Source organism: Pogonomyrmex barbatus, unplaced genomic scaffold (assembly GCF_055798465.1).
Source record: "Pogonomyrmex barbatus isolate J1 unplaced genomic scaffold, ASM5579846v1 scaffold6, whole genome shotgun sequence".
Taxonomy (NCBI): Eukaryota; Metazoa; Arthropoda; class Insecta; order Hymenoptera; family Formicidae; genus Pogonomyrmex; species Pogonomyrmex barbatus.
The window spans coordinates 9,730,193-9,755,269 of record NW_028297160.1 but is presented as its reverse complement, the minus strand read 5'-3'; the positions used below and the strand labels follow the sequence as shown (position 1 = coordinate 9,755,269).

Sequence of the window (25,077 nt, the reverse complement as noted above, 5' to 3'; positions counted from 1 at the left end):
AAACAACAAGAAAAAAATTTTCACAGTGGAATAATCTTGGGCATGTTTTCCTATCTGTTTATCGGAATCACTTTTCCTATCTGTTTCATCGGAATCACTTTGAAAAAACTTGAATGACAGATGCAAGAAGAGCAAAGAAACAACAATAAGCCGCCAATGAAGTCCACAGATGTTGCGTTCGCGACATGTTATTAAGTGCGGGAAATAATAATCGAGATATCGAAACGTGAAAGTTTGAAATCTCTACAACAAACAAAAATAAAAACAAAATTCGGAAAGTAAAGGAGACGAATGTCGGAAGATGCGCGCGTCGCGCGTGGCACCCACGTGCAAATTTTGCACGTGCATGATGATCGAACGGAAGGCAAACGTCGGACAAGAGTGAAAATGTTTCCTGTGTGTCAGGGAAACGACAAATCATCAGTATCATTGATTTCTCTGATTCTTTTACTTCCTTTTTCTTTTCCTTCTTTTTTCATTTCCTCGTTCGATGTCGCCGCGTGATTCGGAGAAAAATCCGTATTCTTCCGTAGTTGGCGCCAGAGAAATCTCATCGTCGTCATCGTCATCAATCGAGCGGAGTCTGCATCGCGCAATATGGTGCGACCTACGGACAGCACGGTGGCATGGATTAATTTATACCGTTGTGTGTGGGTGCATGGATACTTTCTCCATGGTCGAGGTTCTCTACATGCTGGTCGCCTCTGCCTGCCATAACAGACTCCACTTTCTCCAATTTCGCAGGGATACGTGCGCGTATTCGCATTGCATCATCCTCGCCTCGTAAGTTCAGGATGATGGCGATTCGCTTTGGAAATTAGGATAACGGTCCGTTCGGATGGTCCGTTTTTAAGGAAACAGCTGTTGCAATCAAACGGTACGAGGCTCGAATTAAATTTGACTCTCCATTTCCAATACACGATGTAAAAGAAGTGGATCGATGTCGAAATAATGTGCTTGTAAAAAATGTGATTATCTCTTCGAGTTGTTTTTACTTGATCTAAAATAGAAAACCATGCAAAATAATTTATTTATCAGTTATTGTCATTATTTATTTTGACGATGGAAATACGGGATATTTGTTTTTTGATTGTTGTATTCGTCGAGATGCTATATCAAGAAATTTTTATAAATAAATGCGTTATTTATAAAAATTATATTTACGTTTCATCTCGCGCAAAGTAATTTGAAGAAAAATAAGTTTCTTTGTATTATTTTTTTTTTTAAATTATCATTTTTATTATTTTATTTATCTCGCTTGTTTTTTCCTGTAAAGCGTATTTTTATAAGCAATGTCATTATGCGAAATGATAAAGTTGAGTGCGTAAGATATATCAGTGCTTTCTCCCATTCAATGATAATTTGTGCATGTTTATAGAGATCTAAAATAGAGAATTAAATTTAAAATTTTTTGTTGAGATAACACAAGAATAAATGTTTATTAATGCTTATTTGCATTTGTAGACTTTTTGGTAAAAAGAGAATAATTAAGCGCTCGACTTTTAGAAAGTCGTGTAATTTGTCTACGTTTAAAAATGTATATCAATTGATATCTTAATTTTCTTTGAATACGAGATACACATATATTTTCCATATATTTAAAAATGAAAATTTGTATATGATTTTCCGCAACTTTATATTCAAAATATTTTCTAACGTTTAACGTAAAGTAAACAATTAAGTGAAACTCAGCTGTAAAAAGATAAGACGGGAAAGTGAAATAATCATAACTGAAGAATTAACAAAATACTTATAAACTTTATTTGTAACAGTATTAGTTAACAATAGGGGAGACAACAATGTATATATAAAAAAAAAAAAAAAAAACAAAAAAGGGAAAAAATAAAGGTTATGACATGTCAAGGTAAGGGTGGTACCCCGGACAGGGAGTCAGTCGAACAATTTCGGGTAACTTAAGTTTTACGCGATCTTATCTTAATCCTAAGACGTAATATATACAGCGGCTTATGTTACAGCACTCTCGCGCGGAGATGTTTGTACAAGCATTCTTTTTTTTGGGGAGGGGATTACAGTACGGTTATTTCCTGCACGGATATTTAGCTCTATCAACGGCTAGGAAACGCAAAGTTGGCTACTGGATTTCCGTTTTGATTAGCCGGCGGTGGTACCAAGTCCTGCGTGATCGTCGGCGAACTCGCCTTAAAAGACCGATCCCATCCGACTTTGTTACTTTCCACCTGACGTTGCTGTATCTGTTGTCCCTGCCGTGGCTGCGGCTGCTGTTGATTCTGCGATTGCTGCGTTTGCCTCTTCTGCTGGGCATCTTTGTCGGGGCTGTAGGGCACGATTTGCGTGTTCTGAGCCTGCGAGTCCTTGCGATCCCAACCGTGATGGTGATGGTGGTCCTCGCTGGGGAACCATTCGGATATCCAGACTGGTTTCCAGATCTTCTTCCACGCCGGTACCCAGATTTCCTTCCAAGCTGGCACCCAGATCTGCTTCCACGCTTCCTTCCAAGCGAGCTTCTTGTCAGGAATCCATTCCAGCTTCTTGTCGGTCTTCCAGATTTGCTTCCAAGCCTCTTTCCATTCGAGTTTCTTGTCAGGCACCCAGACTAACTTCTTGGACGGCTTCCATATCTGCTTCCAGGCTTCCTTCCAGGCTAGCTTCTTATCCTCCACCCAGATTTGCTTCTTCGCTGGTTTCCATACCTGTTTCCAGGCCTCTTTCCACTCCAGCTTCTTGTCTGGAATCCAGACCTGCTTCTTCGCCGACTTCCAATATTTCTTCCACACTGGCTTCCAGATCAACTTCTTCTTCCATAGATCGTGACTGGTATATTGCCATCCATGATGATCTGTGCCGTGATAGTGTTCGCCCGGTATACCAATCTTCACCCACTCGGGAACCCAGAGCTTCTTCCAGGCGGGTACTTGAATTTCCTTCCATATTGGTACTTGAATCTCCTTCCAAACCGGCTTCCAGATCTTCTTCCACGCGGGTACTTGGATTTCCTTCCAAGCGGGCACTTTGATCGGCTGCCAAATCGGCTTCCAGATTTTCTTCCAGGCTGGCACCTGTATTTCCTTCCATACGGGCACTTGAATTTCTTTCCACACGGGTTTCCAGATCTTCTTCCAAGCAGGTACTTGAATCTCCTTCCAGACCGCCTTCTGAGTCGGCACCCAAATAGGCTTCCAGATTTTCTTCCACGCGGGTTTCCAGATCTGCTTCTGCGCGGGTTTCCAAATTTTCTTCCAGCCCGGCTTCCAAATTAGCTTCTTCTTCCAGTAACCCTTGTCGTGATGATGGTCATCATGACCGCCGTGATGTGCGTCGATTCCTCCGCCGATGTCACCACCGCCACCTCCATAATCACCTCCTCCTCCTGAATGACCGATATCACCTCCACCTAAGTGACCACCGATATCACCGCCGCCTATGTGACCTCCAATGTCACCACCTCCAGTGTGACCGCCGATGTCGCCACCACCAAAATGACCGCCGACATCACCACCTCCAAAATGACCGCCGACATCACCACCTCCAAAGTGACCGCCGACATCGCCACCTCCGAAATGACCACCGATGTCACCGCCGCCACCGTAATGCCCACCGACGTCACCACCGCCATAATCGCCGCCGCCACCGAAGTGCCCACCGACATCACCACCGCCATAACCGCCGCCGCCATAGTCACCACCGTCTCCTCCCCATCGTTTCTGCGCTTCTGTACCGTATCTGCGACAATCAATGACATTGATTCAAGACTGAAAAATTAATAAATCTGGTTTTAGAGGCATTGTCTTATTTTTTTCTTTTTTTTTTCAGAAAGTGATACTCAGAAAAGTCTGTATGATGTCTAAAGACATCGTAAAATGTAAAGTATTCGATACAAATTCGAAAATATAAAGAATAAGAAGAAAATTTCAAGACATATTAACCTTAATTTAACCATCAGTATCTTGTAATTTGCAGATTAAATCTTTACAAACAGATTTGAAAACAGATTTTATGATATGTATCGTATATTATTATTATTATTAGACATGATTTAAAGAAAATAGCTGTTCTTCGTTGGATTATTCAGCCATTATACGTACGGAGTTTGCCGCTGTGGTTGCTTCTGCAATTGCGTTTGATCCACAGCCTTGCTCGCCACAAGAGCGGTCTGCAATAGCAGCGCTAGTACAGCCTGTACATAACAGAAATGACAGTGATAAAAGTAAAACAGTGATAAAAAGTAAAAAAGTCGAATAAAAAGTCGTCATTGTTGTACAGCAATTATTAATCTTTCTTTTTTTGACAGTATTTTAATGTCGATATCAAGTCAAGCATAAATTGGAATAAAAAAGTGTTACAGGAACAATTTTTAAAACTCCGCGGTTTATTAAATGTAAATAAATTAATTTTAATAATTAACGATATTTGACATCTTTTCATCAAAACATAAATATAAATATAAATATAAATAATAAAGATTTGTGAATGAAATAAAATGATTTATGAAAAAGAAAAATTGATTTAAAATATATAAACAGATTTGACACCATTCAGAGATTTATAAATTCATATAGATGAAATCTTGCTTATAATTTTGCAGATTAGTAAGCTGATGTAAATCTACGTGAAAGAGAAAAAAGTAGGCTGACAGAAAAAAGTAGTAGCTGACAGATTTAAAAATCCGCAGATTTTTAAATACACGTAAATTTATCAGTCCACAAAATTATTGATGCGTTTACGACGAATATTTTTTCATTGATTTGACAATATAACAAACCGCAACGCGGTTATAACGTTAATAAAAAAATCGACAGGTCCGATTTACATCCGACGAATTGAGCACCACGCTCATTTAACAGGCGCGAAGAAGCTTCTGAAGAATGTCATGATCTCGAAACTTGAAGACGCACTCCGAAAGTCTTTCCGGTATACGCATTTACGGTGCAACGCACGCCGCGCACCGTAAAGACCGGAAGATCCGCGCGAGAGAGACGGATCCGGAAACAATCGCGCGGCACAACGCGCGCGTCTGCGTCGCGACACTATTTTGAAAAAGAGTGAAAATTGGATGGAACAACTGACCGCGCATCCCGAGCGAATCCTCATATTTCTCGCAGTGCCGCCCGTCGGGCTCGGGCTGCGTACTCCTGTTCCCTGGCCGCAGGAAAACGTAGCTTACTTCGTCCAATCATCGGAACGCCGTAGTTATATAGGCGCGTATCCTCCCCTGAAGGCATCACCGCAGGAACACATCGGCGGTAAGGAAGCGACGATCCGGTCCGTGCCGGCAGTGGTGGCGAACCGTCGGAGGTGGAGGTGGTCCCCGTCCGTGCCCCACGTGGTGGAAATCGAGGAATTCTACCTGAAAGATGGTGGTGGTGGTGGTGGTGCCCACCGTTGTTTCGGGTCTTGGACCCCCTACAATCGAACCCTCTACCTCCTCCATCTCTGCCGTTCTCCCTCCAACACCCCCACTTTCGACGGCCAACCGGGCCTGCGTCCAGCCAAGCTATATCATCCGCTCGGAGAAAGTGATCGAGAGCACGATCCGGTCGAGCGAGCAGGAGCGACTTCGATCTCCGGTTATTCCCGCTCGTATGTTTCAACGGTGAAGTTCAAGCCTCGCAAGGTTATGCGACAAGGTTATGCCGCTCCAGATTATTTCGATTGCCTGAGAGAGAAAGAAAACACGCCGACGACTAATGTCTTCCATGTTAGATATCTGGAAACGAAGTTTCTCGTCTTCCTTCAAGTCAAACCGGTCCCAAGAGTCCGCTCCGTGAAAGCTACTCTATTTCCTATTAATAGTGATAGTCCAAGCGATATGAATGAAATGTACATTAATTAATTAGAGATATATATTTCTCAATTCACAACTGGGATTCATCATTCCAGGAAAACAGGTTCTCTCGAATCATTGATCATTTTTATTAAAATGATATTTTTGGATATAACAATAAATAATGTATATTGCTTTTATAAATATTGATTTAAGACATATATTTTTTTAAAGTGTTAAATTGCACGTGAAAGAGTTGAAGCACTTTATTTAAGTTAAAACAATATATTTAATTTCCGGCGGATATTGTCCGCGAAATAGGCAAGTTAATTTTAAATATTAATTTTATAGCATGTAATGCAGTTCATAATTATACATTTAAAGTATTCAGAAATTCATCTAAGTTAATTAACAATTATTTTAATTATATAAAAATTGTTACAAGAATAAAAATTAAGAATGATGTTAAACTGCTCGTATGTAACAAAGTTATTTATTATCTTGCATCTTTGAAAACCAAAATAAATATTCATTATATTTAACAATAATTTTTCTTATTACATATTACAAATAAGAAAAAAAGTACGACATTACCAACATCGATATCAAATATAATTTTATTTTTAAAAACTGTAATAAAATTAATTTAAGAGAAATTTCAAAATTCCAGCACACAATCCAGCACATTGCTTGCGAGGTTTAATGTTTTCGAAATGGCTAAATGTGTTGATAATGGTGAAACGAAATAAATGTCGCCGATTATCAGACAGATCCCCGGCGGGATCGGTTGTGAAACGGATTAGATATTTTAATAATCGGGGAGAGCGTGGAATCGGGCACGTTTAAAGGCTGTTCGGATGAGATCCTGAAATGTAGGATAGGAAGAATTACCGGTGATCTCGAAGCCCTTGCCGCACTTAATCGCTCTGTTTTGCGCGAAGCTTACGACCGCGCGATTTTCTTCCAACGACGGCACCTCGGCGTCGCGGGAGAAAGCGTACCGGAGAACGGTTTCGTTGCATACGGAGTGTGCAAGCGCATTTTCCGCTTTTTATCGCGGAGCACAATGATGCCCGGCGCGGCAGCGAGCAGTCGGGAAAATTAGATCTAACGAGGACTCGTTCGTGAGATTCCACCAGCGTGATAGATAGCGAGAACGCCGAGAACCACTCTCGCTTGCTCGGAGAACGAATATCGAGAGCGATATCGGGAGAGGAACGTCGTCGGTGACGAAGAGAAAGAGAGAGAAAGAGGAAGAAAAAGAAAAGACAGGAGACGCCGAAGATCGACAGGCGCGTTTAAGTGACGTTTAACGGTAGACGTTAAATTGCGTTAAGTGCGTATATCCGTTTAACATGTCGCGCCGACTCACGCGGATGAAAGTGAATTCCCTCGTTCGCGCCGACCGCTAGAGAGTCGCGACATGCGTCTCGAAACTCGGGGTATACGTTCTCACTATTCCGGTTCGTAAATCACTCATCCGCAGCTGCCCGTGACTGCTCTAGATTTTCGCAGTCATGAGAGCAATCTGGACAAAAGTGCCGGGGGGGACGTCCGACCGTTCCCCTCTGGCGCGAGGATATCCGGCTTTCAGCCGGTTACACGTGTCTGTTTTTAACTTTAATTGATGATTAATTGAGTTTTGAAAAAAATTCTGATAAAATATTAATGAAATTAATATAAAGTGTAAAATACTGATAAAAATAAAAATATTAAAAAGAACGGAAAAACTTTTGGAAAATCATAGAATTCTCTTTTTTACGTTTCCCTAAACTTTTACTCTTAGAGGATTTAGAATAATATAACGTATAACAATCATGGAATTATTATAAATATATGGAATAAAATATTGTTCTTATTTTTTATATACAATCAGCTAGGAATATTCTGATCCTTCCGGATTGCACGAAATCTCGCACGTGTGGAATAGAGAATCCAATGCATGAATTCCTATCAACTTTCGTGCATTTTATTTTATTTTATTTTTTTTTCGCATATTATATTTTTATTTTTTTTCGCATATTATATTTTTGTCTTTATTATTAATTTTATCTTTTAAACGGCATAATTAGAGAGAAATTTGAAATCCGAGACGACATAAAACGGCAATATATAAGCAATCGTGTCGATGAAATAGGAAACGGTGTCTGTTCGTGTGTGTCTACCGTGCGGATAACCCAAATAACGAGAGAAGACGTTACACGAGAGGCCCGATATCTCTGTCATCTCGAGGGTCGAAACATTTAGAAAGCAAAAGCGTATGCACGTATCGGCAGATATGTCGAACAGGTCGAGTGTAAACGGGAATTTCTATCGGCCCCAATTTTCTATTTACACTTGTCTTAGGATTTTTTTCAATGTCATTAACTCCGAAAATGAAGCCGTTCGTCACCGTAAGAGAACACTGTTACTTTGCCGACACATTAGACATCGTTATACCATGAGTCAACTCAAAGTGTTTCCTGGAACGATTATTAGATAATCATGCATAATTCAGTCTTCGAAACGATAACGTTACTCGTGTTCCTATTTTTATTTTATTATTCATCCATTTACTTCCGTCAACATTTTAAATACAAAAATTTCTGTTTTTTTAATATATCTTGCGTTCTATTTAACAGAAGCTCAAAATAAATTTTTCACCATTTTCATATTTCGGTCATGTTTTTCATTAAATTCACTTTTTCGCGTTTCCCCTGGTTTGCGGTCTAATTAACTAAAGATCTGGCTCTAAAGACCGGAATAAGTTTCTTAAATGCCTAATTAGCCTTTCTTATTCCTATTATTCTGTCTATTACCTTACGGCTAGACCATTAAAATTCTTCCGCAATTTTACGCTGGCTTTATCTGCGCAAGCATCTCAAGTGCTTGATTTCAAATACTTAATGCAATCTGCTGCGCACACCGCTAAAGAAAGTCCGCGGAAGAAAGTTAATCTTTCGAAATCGAGATACGAGGAAGATACTTTATGTTTAAATGTTCTTCTTTGAAATTTCAAAAATCAAAGTTTTTGAATTTCTAAATCTAAAATTTGATATATCTCATGCAGTGCGAAAATTCAAAAAATAAATATAGATATCTGAACTAATTGTTATGTGCGCTTAGTAGAAAATAAAATAAAATTAGGCTACTCAATATTAAATAAAATACTTTATCTTTATCGAAATTAATCTTATAGAAAATTATTAATGTAATATGCAATTGCATAGTCAAATCAATATATATATATATATATATATATATATATATATATATATATATATATATACATATACATATACAATAATTACCTTTAATTAAAATAAATTTTTGTAAATTAAAATAAATTTTTTTATCTGTGTTATTTTGTATCCAATATTATTAAATTAATCAGTCGCCGCCACTTATTCTGCAAAGTACTTTAATTAAAATTGTGAAAGATCACATGTTGCGAAAAGGAGAGAGCATCTCTCTCTCTCTCTCTCTCTCTCTCTCTCTCTCTCTCTCTCTCTCACTTGTTCATCATGTGGTGAGCGTATTATTTCGCGAGTGAAAAGTCGGGCTCCGAAACCACAAATGACGTCGAGCATCCGTAATGTCATTGCGTCCTGCGGTGACTATAAAGAACACGTTACGTAATCATCGTCGTCCATCTTCGCCTGTTAATTAGGATGTCAAGCGCACCGTCCTCAAGGCTAACTTATCACGTACTAATTTGAATTAGCCCGCTTAACTCGATATAGCAATCGTGTATTGCATATATTTACGATTAATCGTAATGGAACTAATTAATTTAATCGTAATGGGACAAACTACTTGCGTAGAAACTAACGATTTCGCGCGTGTATCCATGAAATTCCAGCGAGTTTTCTTTACAAGCCGGAAAGATTGTAAATCTTTCGGTTTACGATATTCGTAATTTTTTTCCAAGTTTTTAAACAAATTCTCCGAATCGCTATAATCACCTTAATCACGCAATCGGTTTTTACGCTGCACGCGAGTTGCATAGAGAATTTCATTCAGAAGAAGAAATATTTTCTCACGCTAACAAGAATGGAAATAGCTTTTCACCATTACAAAAGGCTCCATGAGTGCGAAGGATAGCCTCTAAATTATTATTATTAAGGACTCATTTATTCTATATCCCGCGTACTACCTCATTTATTTCATATGTATATGCTTGCAAAGCTATTCCTAGCAGGAAATTACTATATCGCAAGCCGTTTCGAACGTTTCGGTAGATTAGATGTATATAATAATAAAAGATAGAAATATTGTCGCCGATACATTACCATTAATCACGTTTATTATAGTATCTCTGAAGATTAGAGCGCAATCTATCTAAGGAAACACGTAGCAATGACTAAACAAAATCATGACAAATTGCGGAGTCGGACTCTTACATCACACATAGTCAGTCGTTTAGCACTTTCACCAAACTCTCCTACGCCCACATTGTCATGGCCGGATGTTCGATTGATAGATGTGAATCCGAATGTGTTTGCACGTGCGCGTGATTGCTTGATCGGACCATCATTTGTGCGTCGATATAAAAAAATGACCCCGGATCGCTTTCGCCGGATAACATAAGCGATTCTCTTCAGAATAGTTATATAGCGCTATAAATTTAAAATTTTACATGACAAGCGTGACAATGAGAGAGAAAAATATTCATGATATTCCTTACAGTTTATGATTTTAATTATGATAATTCCTTTTCGAATTTGGAGTCGACTTTCCTTTCTTGACAAAAATATTGAGCCATTTATATAATGAGTGTTTACAGGAAAGAAGCGTTTACGAGCTTTAAGAGACGATAAAACTATCATTTTTAAGTTAATTAATTTCTACATGAATAAATTTTAATATTTATTTATTTCAATCATTATTTTTTCAAAAACTTTTGAATCAATTCTTTATTTTAATTAGATCTAATAAGGTCTAGTTACAAGGAAATATAACATTGAAAGAAACAGAAGTACGCAATATTTTAATAATCTAAATTTTTTATAATTTAAAGGTTTCAGTGCTCATGCTCATACATTAAAACAGTTCGTCGTGAATTATTAGAAGCTATTAAGATATTTACGACGTAAGAAACAAATAATAAAATATTTTTATTACGATTTCTATTTAATATACTCATGTGCTCCTTCGTTCCCAAAGATTTTATAAATGCATGTGCATATATAATTTTATTCCGGAAGAGATTTCTGCTTTCGCATAGCACGAAGCTGAGGTTGCTCAGATGACTCCGGTTGATCATCGAAGTTTTCCGTTTTTCACGGAAAACGCTCGGCGTTCATCTATCTCGTGCCGATCTCGCGTCTCTTAATTCGGTGAGGTAAATCGCCGCAACGTCATGTCGTCGACGTCGCCATCGAGTTTCCACGGCGGGAAAGTGGTCGGACCGCGATCGTAAAACACATATATATATATATATTTTCGCTTTATCCGCAATGAAGGATGGCCTCGATCGGGCGATCGCCACCAGGACAACTTGGGACCGCATGATCCAGCGGTTTTCCGTCAGGGATGGATGCGCCCGACGCCCGGCGCCGTGCCGCACGCGCCGTCGCGTGCGTTCCGCGGACGTTCTTCTTGCGTAAAACGACCGCCCTGTCAGATCTGACCTTGATGTTCAATTTCTACTCCGACATATCATGTCACGTTCGCGCTCGAACTCGATCGGGTCGAGAAAGTCTGCTCTCTTGTTTCTTTTTTTTTTTCTCCTTTCTTACGCGCGGCAATTCGGGAAAGGAGGCACGCGGGTCGTCGGAGGAAGTGCGTGCACCTGTCGGAGCACGTAAAAGACTTTTGCGGCCCTGCAGCCGATGGAACCGGAGAAACTTTGCGTACCGCAAGTGAGCAGGTTTCCGACCCACGAACGACCTTCCGCGATACTCGACGGATGAGTAGAGAGCTACGAGTGCATCGCTCGCTCGAGCGATGCGTTCGAGACGAACCTGATTCGAAAGTGAAATTCGTCCTGACTCGGTGATCAGCGATGCGCCCTATCTAGGTGAAATCTGCATGTATCTTTTTCCGACCGGCCCGTGAAACGTGGTGCACTCGTACTTTTCGCATTCGTCAATTAAAATATTCTACTCGGACACGAAACTCGTTTCTAGATAAATCTGAACTTTGAATAAAATTTTTTTACCAGGTACACGGAAACGCACTTCTTTGTCTCTTATATAATTTTCTTCTTTTTTAAAATTAATTTGTCCTGTTTTTCTGAATGCAAATGTGTGTTAAAACAAGTTTGTTTGAAAAGTGCAAATATTTTACGATACATTTTATATTTTGTTAAAATGTGTCGGAACATTTAATTAATTTAATTTAATTAATTCAATTTCTTCTTTGCCCTTGGACTATCTTTTCTTTCAATTCGTTTAAGTTCAGAATTACAATTAATATTTTCATTTATAGAAAAACTGTCTATTGTTTAATATTTTTTATAATCGATTTTTTATAATCGAAAAATTGTTTGCGAGCCCAAAATTTAGTGTTACTTTTAAAAATATATCACTGGAAAAATTTTGAAAATCGGAATTTTCCTACAAGAGAAAGGCGACTTCGCAAATACGCACTTGGAACAAATAGATAAATCACTCAAACAACTTTGCAACAATATTGCTAGATGGCAGCATGATGATATTTCTAATCAACAAAAGATATTTTTTGCGATAAAATAAAACGATAAAAAATGTTCAAAGTGAAACGGAAGAAAAATGCAATTTTATGAAAGATAAAAACTTGGATGCATAAAAGAAGAATATCACTTTATTTTATAAGCCATCATGCACTGTAAGGCATAAAATAAATGCTTCTTTTTTTATAATTATAATATATAAAAAAAACATTCCTCTATTGTAAACTCTGCGCTTTCATCCATAGATAATTCTAATTATGAATGGCCGCTCGTATAAAACGCATGAATATATCTGCATCGCCCATTAAAGCAACAGAAACGGCATTACGAATGAAAGAGACGTGCGCAGATAATGATTGCTTACGACATTGATCATTGGGCGTGTAATTTCACCCAGATAACGCTTCGCTGATCACAGATCCGAAACAGATTTCACTTTCCATGCGGGAATCAGATACGTCTCGCGCGGGTAAATATCTTGCGATTACGCGAAAGTGCTCGATTTATGTCATATTTTGCGGATAAACCTCGCCTAACAATCGCAATGTATTATCGGTGGAACGAACGGTGGCAAGGCCAAGGTCAATTGAGATCACCCGCGAGATGCATCTCGAAGTGGACCAGGCTACTTTTAATCGGACTGTTCCAATTGCGTTATGTATTCGATTCGGAGAAACGCCCGGGCCGCGTCTACTCGACACGTGAAATTTATTCGGTATTCATTATGCGCGGCTGATTAATACGAATACATCGATGTTTGGACGTGGCCAAATTTATGGATTCATTAATGCGATGTAAATCTTGCCGAAGTCCCCGGGCGCGAAATGGCGCGGCCTGTCAGCGACGCTGGTTCCTCTCGTTTTATGAACTACGTGGAATTTTAATCGCAAGGGATCTCGTCACGCCTGCTGCATTCATCGATTAATTTACAATTCAACTCTATTCCCATCGTTGTCGTTGATTTATGGTCTGTTAGTCTAGCGCGATACCGGGCGGTGGGGGATGAAGGTGACGTTGAGGATCTTATCGGAGGACTATCGGGGACTTTAATGAGGAGAGATTCCGCGTGGCTCATTATTCGGCACCAGTCCGGCCGTGTTCTCTGTCTTGATACGAGTCCAGTCTTGATACGAGTACGATACAATTTAGATGTCACCTGGAAAAATCGGGACATGGAAAAATCGGATTTTTCCTTCGCCTGACGGACGTCTAACGGATACTACGAACGTGTTTCGCGATCGCGCGCGATTTATACCTGCTCGCTCATACTTGCACAAGCACTTTCACTCTCCGGACGGATCTTGCAAATCCGTTAACCGGAGCTTTTCCTCAAGTTTAACTCGCCTCATTATATGCTAATGCGACCGGGCCTGTGAGAACACGCTCGAGGCCTCTGCCGACTCGCTGCGGGCGAAAGGCACGAAAGCGATTTTAATGTCCTTCCCCTCTCGATGAGAGGAAGGAAGAGAGAAATGCCGGAACGTTTGTAATTAAGGTCGTGGTAATGAGGAAGGCAGGATCATCTGCGGGAATCGTACGCATCTTCGACCGATTTCAACATTGTCTCGCGCGGCGTCTTACTTTTACTTTTTATTGGACGGCCGCACTTTCGCTGCGGGATGAGTAGCAAAAGTTTGGCGAAAAGCACAGACAACGGTCTCGCGCTAAGCGCATTTCTTCTTAACCGTAAATTCGTTGGATGATTTGTAAGTTTTACCCCATCGAAAATATCGAAAGTGCTCATTATTTATCGCAACTCCGAGTTTCAGTATTATATATATTTTTGCAATTAGATTTCTTAAATTAGATTAGATTTCTTAAATTGAAATTTTATCAGCAAAATTAACTAGCAAAAATAACCGTGGTATATTATTTTATTTATATTCGTTTCCTTGGATTTTTAAATAATTTTAATTTTTCCAACGAGCACTTTATTTTATTTTATGACACTTATACTTATACGATTATATAAATAACTAAGAGCATTAGAAATTTGAAAGAGCTATCGCGGTTGGTTTTGCAATGATTTCGGGCGATTTACAAAATCATAGGAGCCGAAAGATGAAAGTGTGGCCGATTGATCGATTACTCTCGGGTCTGAAACGAAAGTACTTTTCGCGTCTCTCGATACCCCTTCGGGTTCGTATACGTCCTCATTAAACTGCCATGGGAGATTTAGCATCCATGTACCACTTCCGGTTGGTGTCTTCCCTTCCATCGATTACAGGCTTCTTTTTTGCAGCCTCACGTATCTCGCCCCCATGGCACGTTGTTGCGGCACGATCGCGGAGAAAGTAAAGGTCGTGAGTTCGTCTCGCGACCCTGAAGACCCTGAGAGAGACATGCCTGCTCACTCGATTCTCGTCTTATCCTTAGAAAGCATCGTGCCTCCCCTCGCTCTTCCGCCTCGTCATTCTTCTGACTCCCTTCCACGGGTTGTTGCTTAGCGCATCTTCGTATGAAAGCCATCGTACTTTCATACATTAATGTGAATTAATGACTGCACGCACCAGCGACTAGCGGACAATATCTGAATAAATGTTTCCGGAAGACACGGAGTAGGCAATTTCAAACGCAATGCACGATTGCACCACAATCGATGATCTTTAACGGGGAATTACGATTACTTTTAAAACTCTCATCTGTCAAAGGCAATTTTTCCTCTGGGAGATTATGCTTTATATAAAATTTAATACAAAGTTTACTAAAAGATATTAGTTACTTTTATTTATTCCTGGATATATGAATCCCGTCTCTTTCATATTTTGAAGAAAAATTTGTTATTGAAATATAACTTTCTTTTGGATAAATTTAATTTAATCGTGTCGAACTTATTACTTTATTTTAATAATTATACAATTGGAAAAATTTGAGTATACTTTCGATTAATACAATTTAAAAACAATTAATATATACATTTATTACGTTAATTAAAATTATTTTTATAATAAAAAAAAATCTTAATTTTTTTAAAATGACATTAAATACAAATATATTTTTCAATTCTTTAACCACAAAATTTACATATTTGCATAATGTTTTTATAAATCTTTTATCTTTGAAAATGCCAAAAAGAAAATAATTATTTAAAATGAAGGAAATTAAATTAATCCGTGACATAGTACAAAATAATATTTATTAACGTATAAAAAATATTAACATGCACGCATCCCAATAATTAAACGATATTTACAAAGTAAGATATTAATTACACATGGTATTAATACGTAGCCATTCTATGATTATGAATAATCCACACACTTGAAAAAGAGATAAACAAAGAGGAAATATTATTTTTCTTATACATGTAACTTTCATTCTGAGATTCAATCCGAAAGTGTATGTATAAAGATAAAACAATTTATTATAAATGATGTAGTCATATTAAACAATTTTAATGATTTGCTTTGGAATCTAATTTATCAAAGCGTCTAATTCATAAAAAAGTGCATCGATATTATTTTAATCGATAAAAACCAGTTATTGATATACATTTTGTTCTTTCGGGAAAATATAATGTAGGCAGTGAGTATCTTTACGTCTCTGTCGCGATGATATCTCGATGATAGATTATTGCATCTCTTTATGTAATATTTTATATATCGAAAAATCGAGTGACACGCAAGTCAGTCGCGTTGGCATCGAGATGATCAATTGAAAATTTTCATCATCCACTTTCGTGCATATCTTATGGTTGCGATGCTTTCTAACTGTTAGTTGTAGGCTTTTCTCTTCTTCGGTACGCGTCTACTAGTCGGCCTTCCCTTTTCTCTTCTCGAGATATACCTATATCTCTACGAGTAATCCATTATCACAAGGCAGTATAAGATTCGACCGACTTTCTTTTCTAACGCAATCCATTCCCCCAGACAATTTTCCGAGCCGACCTTTCGATTCTCGGATGTCACGAGATACATGCGCAGAAGAAAGATCGAATCGGCCGAACGTGACCCTCGAGGACGATCTACTTGTAACCGTGATGACCGTCGTCGTGATGGGACTCGATGGGGACCCAAACTTTCTCCCAGACGGGCTTCCAGATCTTCTTCCAAGCCGGTACCTGCACGTCCTTCCAAACCGGAACCCACTTGCTCTTCCATTCGTCTTTCCACACCTGTTTCTTCTGCGTGATCCAGATCTGCTTCTTCTGTGGTACCCATACTTGCACCGATTCCTCCTGCCAGACCAGCTTCTTGTCCGTCACCCAGATCTGCTTCTTTTCCGTTTTCCAGATTTGTTTCCATTCGGCCTTCCATTCTAATTTCTTGTCGCTCACCCAAATCTGTTTCTTTTCCGTTCTCCAAATCTTCTTCCAAACTGGCTTCCATATCAGCTTCTTCTTCCAAAGATCATGGCTGGTATACTGCCAGCCATGATGATCCTTGCCCACGTACTGCTCTCCCGGTATGCCGATTTTAATCCATTCCGGCACCCAGATTTTCTTCCAATCAGGCACTTGAATTTCTTTCCACACGGGGACTTGGATTTCTTTCCAAACAGGCTTCCAGACCTTCTTCCAAGCTGGCACCTGAATTTCCTTCCAAACTGGTACTTGAATCTGCTTCCAAACGGGCTTTTGGACCTTCTTCCAGACGGGTACTTTGATCTCTTTCCACGCGGGCACTTGAATCTCTTTCCAAACCGGCACCTGTATTTTTTTCCACTCTTGTTTCCAGATCAACTTGGACTCTGTTTTCCAAATCTGCTTCCATTCAGGTTTCCATACCAACTTCTTTTTCCATATGCCCTTCGGTCCGTGATCCGGAGGTGGACCATAGGAATCGGAAAGTCCAAAACCACCGCCACCATGGCCGCCGCCACCGTAACCGCCGCCGCCGCCGCCGCCACCGTAGCCGCCGCCGCCGCCGCCACCATGATGGTCATCGAATGATCCGCCGCCACCGTAACCGCCGCCGCCGCCGCCACCGTAGCCGCCGCCGCCGCCGCCGCCACCATGATGATCATCGAATGATCCACCGCCACCGTGGCCGCCGCCGCCACCATAACCGCCACCGCCTCCACCGTAGCCGCCGCCGCCGCCGCCACCATGATGATCATCGAATGATCCACCGCCACCGTGGCCGCCGCCGCCACCATAACCGCCACCGCCTCCACCGTAGCCGCCGCCGCCGCCGCCACCATGATGATCATCGAATGATCCACCGCCACCGTGGCCGCCGCCGCCACCATAACCGCCGCCGCCTCCACCATAGCCGCCGCCGCCGCCGCCACCATGATGATCATCGAATGATCCACCGCCACCGTGGCCGCCACCACCACCGTAACCGCCGCCGCCTCCACCGAAGCCGCCGCCGCCTCCACCGTAGCCGCCGCCGCCACCGCCGCCACCATGATGATCATCGAATGATCCACCGGAGTCATGATCATCACCAAATGATCCATGGCCACCGCCGAAACCACCTCCACCATGATCACCTCCAAAAGATCCTCCGCCAAGACCACCGCCATAGGATCCTCCACCGTGACCGCCGTCGAAGGATCCTCCGCCATGACCACCGCCATAGGATCCTCCGCCGTGATCACCACCGCTGAGATCGTAGGAACCCCCACCATGACCACCACCGAAGGATCCGTGATCCCCTCCGGATGGTGCACCATAAGATGATGAAGGTGCACCATAAGACGATGATGGTGGGGGTGGTGCACCGTAGGAACTCGAAGGTGGTGCACCATAAGAATCAGATGGTCCTATGTCTGGTGCACCATAGTGTGAGCTTACGGGAGGCCTATAGCATTTCTTTCATTAGTATGATGATAAGTAATTCAATAAAAACTTAAGTACTTCTAATTACATTTGATATTACAATTATTTGTGCAAATGAAAACAAATTTTTGTAGATAATGCATTAATTTCAAATGTAAAACAAGACGTTCGTATTATAAATCTCATATAAATATTTAATTATTCATGTACTCACTCTCTCTTTGTTCTAATCGGATCTCCGAGCGTGGAGATAACAAAGAGGCCGCATAATACCGTCTGAAAGAATTTTTCTCATTAGTTTTATAAATAAATGTTTGCATAAATAATTTAATTTCTATTTAATTTAACAAATAATAACCGATAATAATGACAATCTCTAAAATTTGAAAAAGGAAAACTCAGGAAAAGGATAAAATAATTAAACGCCGTCAAAAAAATTATTTCATGTAGGAATGTGTAGTCTCAGTTTTTCTTGCGAGATTAATGCAAAGAAAAACAAGTGTTAAAAATCTTAAAGGCGCGAAGACACGTTAATTGTGCGATCGACTGCGCGAATGAGACGGTGTCCCGCTGCCGTGTAATTAGTTCTCTTTCTCTCAAGCGCGGTAGCGTAATTATCTTATTCGCGCAATCGCCTGTCATCAACTTCCCGCAACTAAGAGTTCTTTCGTCGTGTTGCGCGACGGAAATCCTGCGGATTTCTACGCGCTCGTCCGCGCGACGTCACGAGCGCGTCTCTCAAAAATGAAAGTGTCCGCCGCCGTGTGAACGCGCGGCCGACGAAAACAGCGGCGCGAATTGGGTCGAGCCCCCGTTTTCCCCTTCGCATTTCCAGAAGAGGCCACCGGGAACATAAAACCTGTACCGACGGTTAAATTAAAGGAAAGTGGGCTTGGAGATTCCTCTTTTTTTTTTTTTTTTTTTTTTTCTCGTCAGGTATTGCCCTTAGGCGGTACCTGTCGCGGTATTCAGTCCTGCGGCTGCTGGGCTATCAGGTGTTTTAGTCGTCCCACTTGTCTCTTTCTTTCTCTTTTACAAGAGATATTTGGAAACCATTTGATTATTTATACGCACTTAGATATATGGAGTCCCGGCTGTATGCCGCGCATAATACCACCTCTCATCTACGAATTTCTCGATTCTCGTATTTGAAATTTATTTTTTTCCCGATAAGAGAGAAACACCGGCAGTTCTAAATTATAACCGTTTTTGATTACGAAAAATTTCGTAAGTAAAGAACTTTAGAGATAATAAGGGAAACTTGTTCCTTTATTATTTCATTTTCTGAAATTTGCCAACTCAAACAAACTCATAACTGACAAATAAATTATGAGGATGTTTTGAGGTCGGAAAGTTTACAACGAGTGATGACCCTCTTGACATCCTCTCTAAAAAAAGGCCGGTTCTGTGTAAATCAAAGGATTTACAAGTGAAAGGTGGCTACGTCTAAAACAACTTGCCTCGTAATTCTTGAGTAATTGAATGTTTTAATACATGAATATTCAATTCGATATGAATCTGTAGGTCTAGGTTATTTTACTCCTAGCATTCATCTAATTATGACTAAGATAATTAGATGTTGGATACATTAAGATGATATCTCTTCGTGCGTAAATATTTAAACACAAGATACAAGAAAATATGACAATTAGTGATTGAATATTTTGGAAATCTACTGCGCCAGGAAATGTCAAAAGTGAGAAACCATGGGCCTCTGCTGCAATTTATTTTGTTGCGCCGGATATTGCCGTAATGTTTAAATAGAAAATGTTTAATGTTTAATGTTTAAATAGAAATTTCAATAATTATGCGTTATTATATACTGATAAAACGTCACAGATTCACCTCTTCTCAGATTAACATAACAATAATAATTGTTCGCATGTTATCTACATACTAAATTAATAATAACCTTGGCTTACTTTTGTTTCAATACTTTATACGACCACTTTACGTATAATATCTTATTTTGATATTGGCATATAAAATTACTTGTTGATTAACTCATTTTATCCTTATCATCTTTATCTAATTAATACACTACAAGCGCTATTAGTCTCCGCTAATACGATAGACAGAGAAATCAGATAAGCATTATTCGCTGCTCTAATTAAATATCAAGATATTCTTAAATGACGAGATTTGCAGAAATCATGACTTTCAGTTTTTCTTTTTCAATAAAACATCTTTAATAAAAAAAAAGAATCTTCTTTAAAAAATTAATTATAGCATATTATTAACACTATGTAGAGGCTGCTATCTTAAATGGCCAAGATATAAAATATGAAATATCTAAATTTAGACGGCAATATGTCATGTAGCTCTGGAAAAAAAATTGAAAAAATAAAAGCAGATCGCTTCAAGCAGATGTGGAATGCCCATGACTGTGACTTTGACTGTTCGAGGTAAAGCCGCGTCGCGTCATCGACCCTGCCGAATTTTACACGTGACACCCGATACGATGTAGTTATGCATCGTACTCCAAACGCGGCTCTTATTTGCGCAACTTTCCATTTTGCGGAATGAAAAGTGACAAGAATGCTCACTTATAGCAATTGCCATTGGAAAATGGTAGTGATTTACCGGCTCGTTTAATCATTTATATTACAAATAGGTAGATCTACCCGCTACTGTCTCGGTAGCTTTAAGAGTTGTGTTGAACATGCTTTTTGTATTCTCTTTACATAAAAATAAATTGCAAGGTGACATTTTTAGTAAATGTCGTTTCTACGAAATGCAGAAAGTTTTGCAATTTTCTATGGGGACCCGATATTAAACGATATTCACATTTGCGATTTAAATTGCAAATGTCTAATGATCTAAATTGCAAAAACAAATTGCTTATTAATTATATATGTACCGCATATGTTCTTCTACCTAATTACGCGAATTTTAAAATATCTATGAAATATTCAAAGTATATTTTCTCTATAATATTGAAAATATCTCTATATGATTTTATAATATATTATTATTTTAACTTTTTAAAATATATTTAAAAAGTTAAATATTCTCTTGCAATCATCATTCTATCAAAATTGTGATAGCTATAAAAACAATCACAACGACAACTTAATAAAGTAAGAATATAATTTTATCAAATCGTTATCGCGCAAAGACCAACTATCGTTATCTAAAAAAAATTTATCATTTGCAAAACGTTGCTATTCTAGCAAAATAGGATATTTCCACATTTCACTGGATGAAGCTAACAATAAGATTAGATAGATAATAGACACAGACAAGATGCGTCGCGCGATACGAGTCATCGACCGCGAATCTAAAATGACCTATGAACGATCGCCGCGAACGGGATTTATTATATATACCGATAACGTTATCACTTTCCGTTCGAATCTCACATATCACAGACGCACTGGCACATGATAAAGGCGCGAAGGATGAGAGCACGGATGCAATTAGCGGCGTTGAACACTGACCAGAATAAATCGCATTCTCTCGACCGTGGGGTACCGTGGCCGTGTGAAAAGGATGGCAACGACCACCGTCTTTTTTTACGGTTCGTCACTCTTCTGACGGGTTCATCCTGACATACCAGGCTTTTATAGCGAGTGCTCCTCTGCCTAGACTCCTAGATACTCTGGGCATACATATTTCGAGGAGGGGTACAAAGAGAGCTACGTGCTATACGGGGGTCCCAACTCTGCGTGTACATCTTCAGGTCTAGGAGGGGATTCGTGCCTCATAGCTAATGCGGGGCGGCAAGGTAGTAGTATGAATTGTAACGTAATTTTACTGAATTTTAAGACGAAGCGACTACAAAATGCCTTTTCAGCGGCATACGAATGATATACAATGATCTCCTCGCTTCTTTCACAGGCAATTAATCTGAAATTGCATACTTAATATATGAAAGATCTTGTACGAAATGGTCTTCGCGTACATTTTCCTACTTGCTAAAGATACATTTTTAGAAAATCTTTTATTTGTAAATAGATATATTTATTGATATATTTATTTATAAATAGATATTTGTATTTGGAAAAATGGAATTTCTACAAAAGAACATTTTTAACAAGATTTGATTACTTTTTAACAAGGTTGAACTTAATGAAATCCTCTCCTTTATAATAAATAAAGAAAATTAATAAGATTGATTGGATTATTGAATTTTTATTGAATTTTTGTTACTTAATAAATCTAATGAGCAAATATCGTTGGCAAACGAACACGTTCCTATGTAACCGACCAGTGACCGTCCGATGACACGCGACGCACAACCGGTAATGACTTTCTCGCTAATTATTATCGAGGTCTTTTAAACGATCACTACCACAAAGGGAATGAACTTTCTATCACTTCCCACATCATCGTCGTCTGTACCATTGTGGTCTCACACGAAAGACACACGTTTGTCAAACAATTTCTTCGGGAGATTTTTCATCAGTTCGAAAATCTCTCTAGATATAATAAGCAAGTAATGAGGGAGAATCGTAATTAGAATCTCGAGAACGTGAAGAGTCACGTCGTGTTTCCATGACACATCCAAGTAGCGTAATCAATGGTACACGCTTCAGTCGCCTGAAAATGAATTAATGTCGGTATCTCCTGTGCAAATCGCATACAAAACTCCGACGATCTTCGTTCCCAGACTCCGGGGTGGCGAGGCGGCAGGAAGGGAGGAAGACGGAGAAATGCCTTTCTCATCTTATATGTATATATATATATATATATATATATATATATATATATATATATATACATATAAGATGTGTGTGTGTGTGTGTGTGTGTGTGTGTGTGTGTGTGTGTGTGTGTGTGTGTGTGTGTGTGTGTGTGTGTGTGTGTGTGTGTGTGTGTGTGTGTATAGGTGCGTCGCGTCGCGTCGCGGCGCGTCCCACGATGCAGCAATACGGAAAAGCGCATTTCGTAATGCACGTGAGAACAATTTCGCTCGCGTTCGCCACCTGCGGGAGGGGGGAAGGGGAGGGGAGGAATGTGAGCCTCACTCTGACTTTCTTCCTCAGGGTTACTATCGCTCCCGTACAAAGTGCATGGGACGAGGTGCGCTTCTCGCCTTTCACCATGCCGGCTCACGGTCTGCTCTGCGGCCGGCCGAGACGCGCCGGTTGCATCGATGCCAGACGACCGGGAAACGAAGCCGCGATTATCGTGCGACACGTACGAACTGTTCTGTAACCGACGATATAATGGTTGTATAAACGTCTGGTATGATATTCCGGAACGAGAAAGAAAAGAAATGAATCGAAGATGAGCGGTAAGAGGAACACTTTTCTCTTTCGCTTTGAAGAAAGTTATAATATAGAGAATTGTAGAAGATATCCCGCTGATACGTTCTCTCCTCTCCGACGGTTCTGTCTGGCTAATTTTAATTTGGAAACCTGCCGCGCGCAGGGGGCGCATTTTTTTTTCCTCTCGTTGCGCAGGAGAGGAAGCGAGGAAGCGAGAAGAAGCTGAGAGAGTCGTTACCCGAGGCCGCACGATGGAATTACTTTGACTTTCTTCCGATACGATGTCAGCGGCAGCTGTCTTTTCGATTTTTTTGTCTTCAAGGAGATAATCGAATCGGTACTTTCACTGTGTCTCGAGAATGCGCGATTTCTGCTACCGCACGATCGGGACGAGTCTCAAGTGTGTTGTTCGATTCATTTGAAGCTCGTTAAGGCAGACAGAAGTGTAGATAGACGAGCACAAATATCATAGCGACTCCTCGTCAAGCGTTGGGACCATCATCTCTCTGGAATACCGGTTGTGGGGATTCGAGAGAATATACATGTATATATATATATATATATATATATATATATATATATATAATGATATATGTGTGTGTGTGTGTGTGTGTGTGTGTGTGTGTGTGTGTGTGTGTGTATCATTGTATTGTTGACGTGTTATTTTAAATACGTTATTTGCGATAAATATTATCACATGCCTCTGTAGTCGAAAAGATAAGATGCCTGGCCGATAAGCAGAAGATCCAGGTTCGATTTCTGGCTGAGATGGTATTTTTTTCGCAAAATAATTACGAGTTTTCACGACTGGTTCATGGTTCCGCCGTGACGCACCCCCTCCCTTCTTATTTGCGGTAGCTACTTGAGTATCCACGTCAATCCTCTTGGATAAGACTTAGAAAAGGTATAAAGAAAAGAAAAATACGTAAATTACAAAGAAATCTGCGGTATGAGCGGCATTACTGGATGACAAATCGAAGATTACTTTCCGTATAATTTTGCATATCGCATACAATGTGGTATAGGAGAATTTTCAAAGCCGGCATCACGGAAGGTCCGCTTTCCTTCCGCATTTATAGCACAGTAGTAATCATCGCGAGTCATTTGCACGGTAGAGAGGACATAATATGAAGTTGTATTCATCATTACGGATGAAGTAGCAGCGGACTTAAATTAATTGAGATTTACTCTCCGGTGCTGTTAGCAGAGTAATGAATTTTCGCCGACAAAGAGGTCGACGTTCCCGGAGACCGCATTCAAGATTTCACCTCTGCCTTTGCTTAGCGACGAAGGCTTAAATCACTCCGTGCAAAAAATGAAAAATATTATTATTACACAGGCGTTAATTCATCGTCCCGCATGTATCAAACATATATCGATACTGGGCTCACTAAATTCTCCTCTCTTACGCGACAACGATACAGCAACCACAGAGACCATTCGCTTGCGAGAAGAAAACAGAAAAAAAAAAATACACTTTCCCGACCAGGAAGTCTGCCATGGGTATTCTGGCTCATTCGAAATCCATTAATGGTTTTCCTGCGGGCGATTCTGCTGGCACGTTACGCAATCGACGTATATTCGCGTCGTTACATATGAAACATTTGCGTGTTTCGCGATATCACATAGAACGTATCGGATCGTCGATTGCGTGGACTCGCGCCGGCTAGATCGGGACTTTCGGACTTTCCTGACCCGCGATCGCGATTGCCGCAATTTTTTTTCAGGCAGGGATAGATCGATGGGTGGTCCGTGACGCGACT

General features: G+C 40.0%; 2 protein-coding genes across 2 annotated transcripts; both read right to left on the bottom strand.

Annotated features, from left to right (window-relative positions):
* Positions 1 to 1,479: 1,479 nt before the first annotated feature.
* LOC105432898 (uncharacterized) lies at positions 1,480 to 5,767 on the bottom strand. The gene is made up of 3 exons (XM_011647891.3): positions 5,047 to 5,767; positions 4,065 to 4,156; positions 1,480 to 3,702 (listed from the first exon to the last, which is right to left on the bottom strand). The coding sequence occupies exons 1-3, from the start codon at positions 5,068 to 5,070 to the stop codon at positions 2,067 to 2,069; spliced, it is 1,752 nt and encodes a 583-aa protein (XP_011646193.2). The 5' UTR covers positions 5,071 to 5,767; the 3' UTR covers positions 1,480 to 2,066.
* Positions 5,768 to 15,496: 9,729 nt separating this feature from the next.
* On the bottom strand, positions 15,497 to 22,759 carry LOC105423651 (uncharacterized). The gene is made up of 3 exons (XM_089082480.1): positions 21,543 to 22,759; positions 18,317 to 18,378; positions 15,497 to 18,124 (listed from the first exon to the last, which is right to left on the bottom strand). Exons 1-3 carry the CDS (start codon positions 21,555 to 21,557, stop codon positions 16,342 to 16,344), a joined length of 1,860 nt encoding a protein of 619 aa, XP_088938606.1. The 5' UTR covers positions 21,558 to 22,759; the 3' UTR covers positions 15,497 to 16,341.
* Positions 22,760 to 25,077: the final 2,318 nt, after the last annotated feature.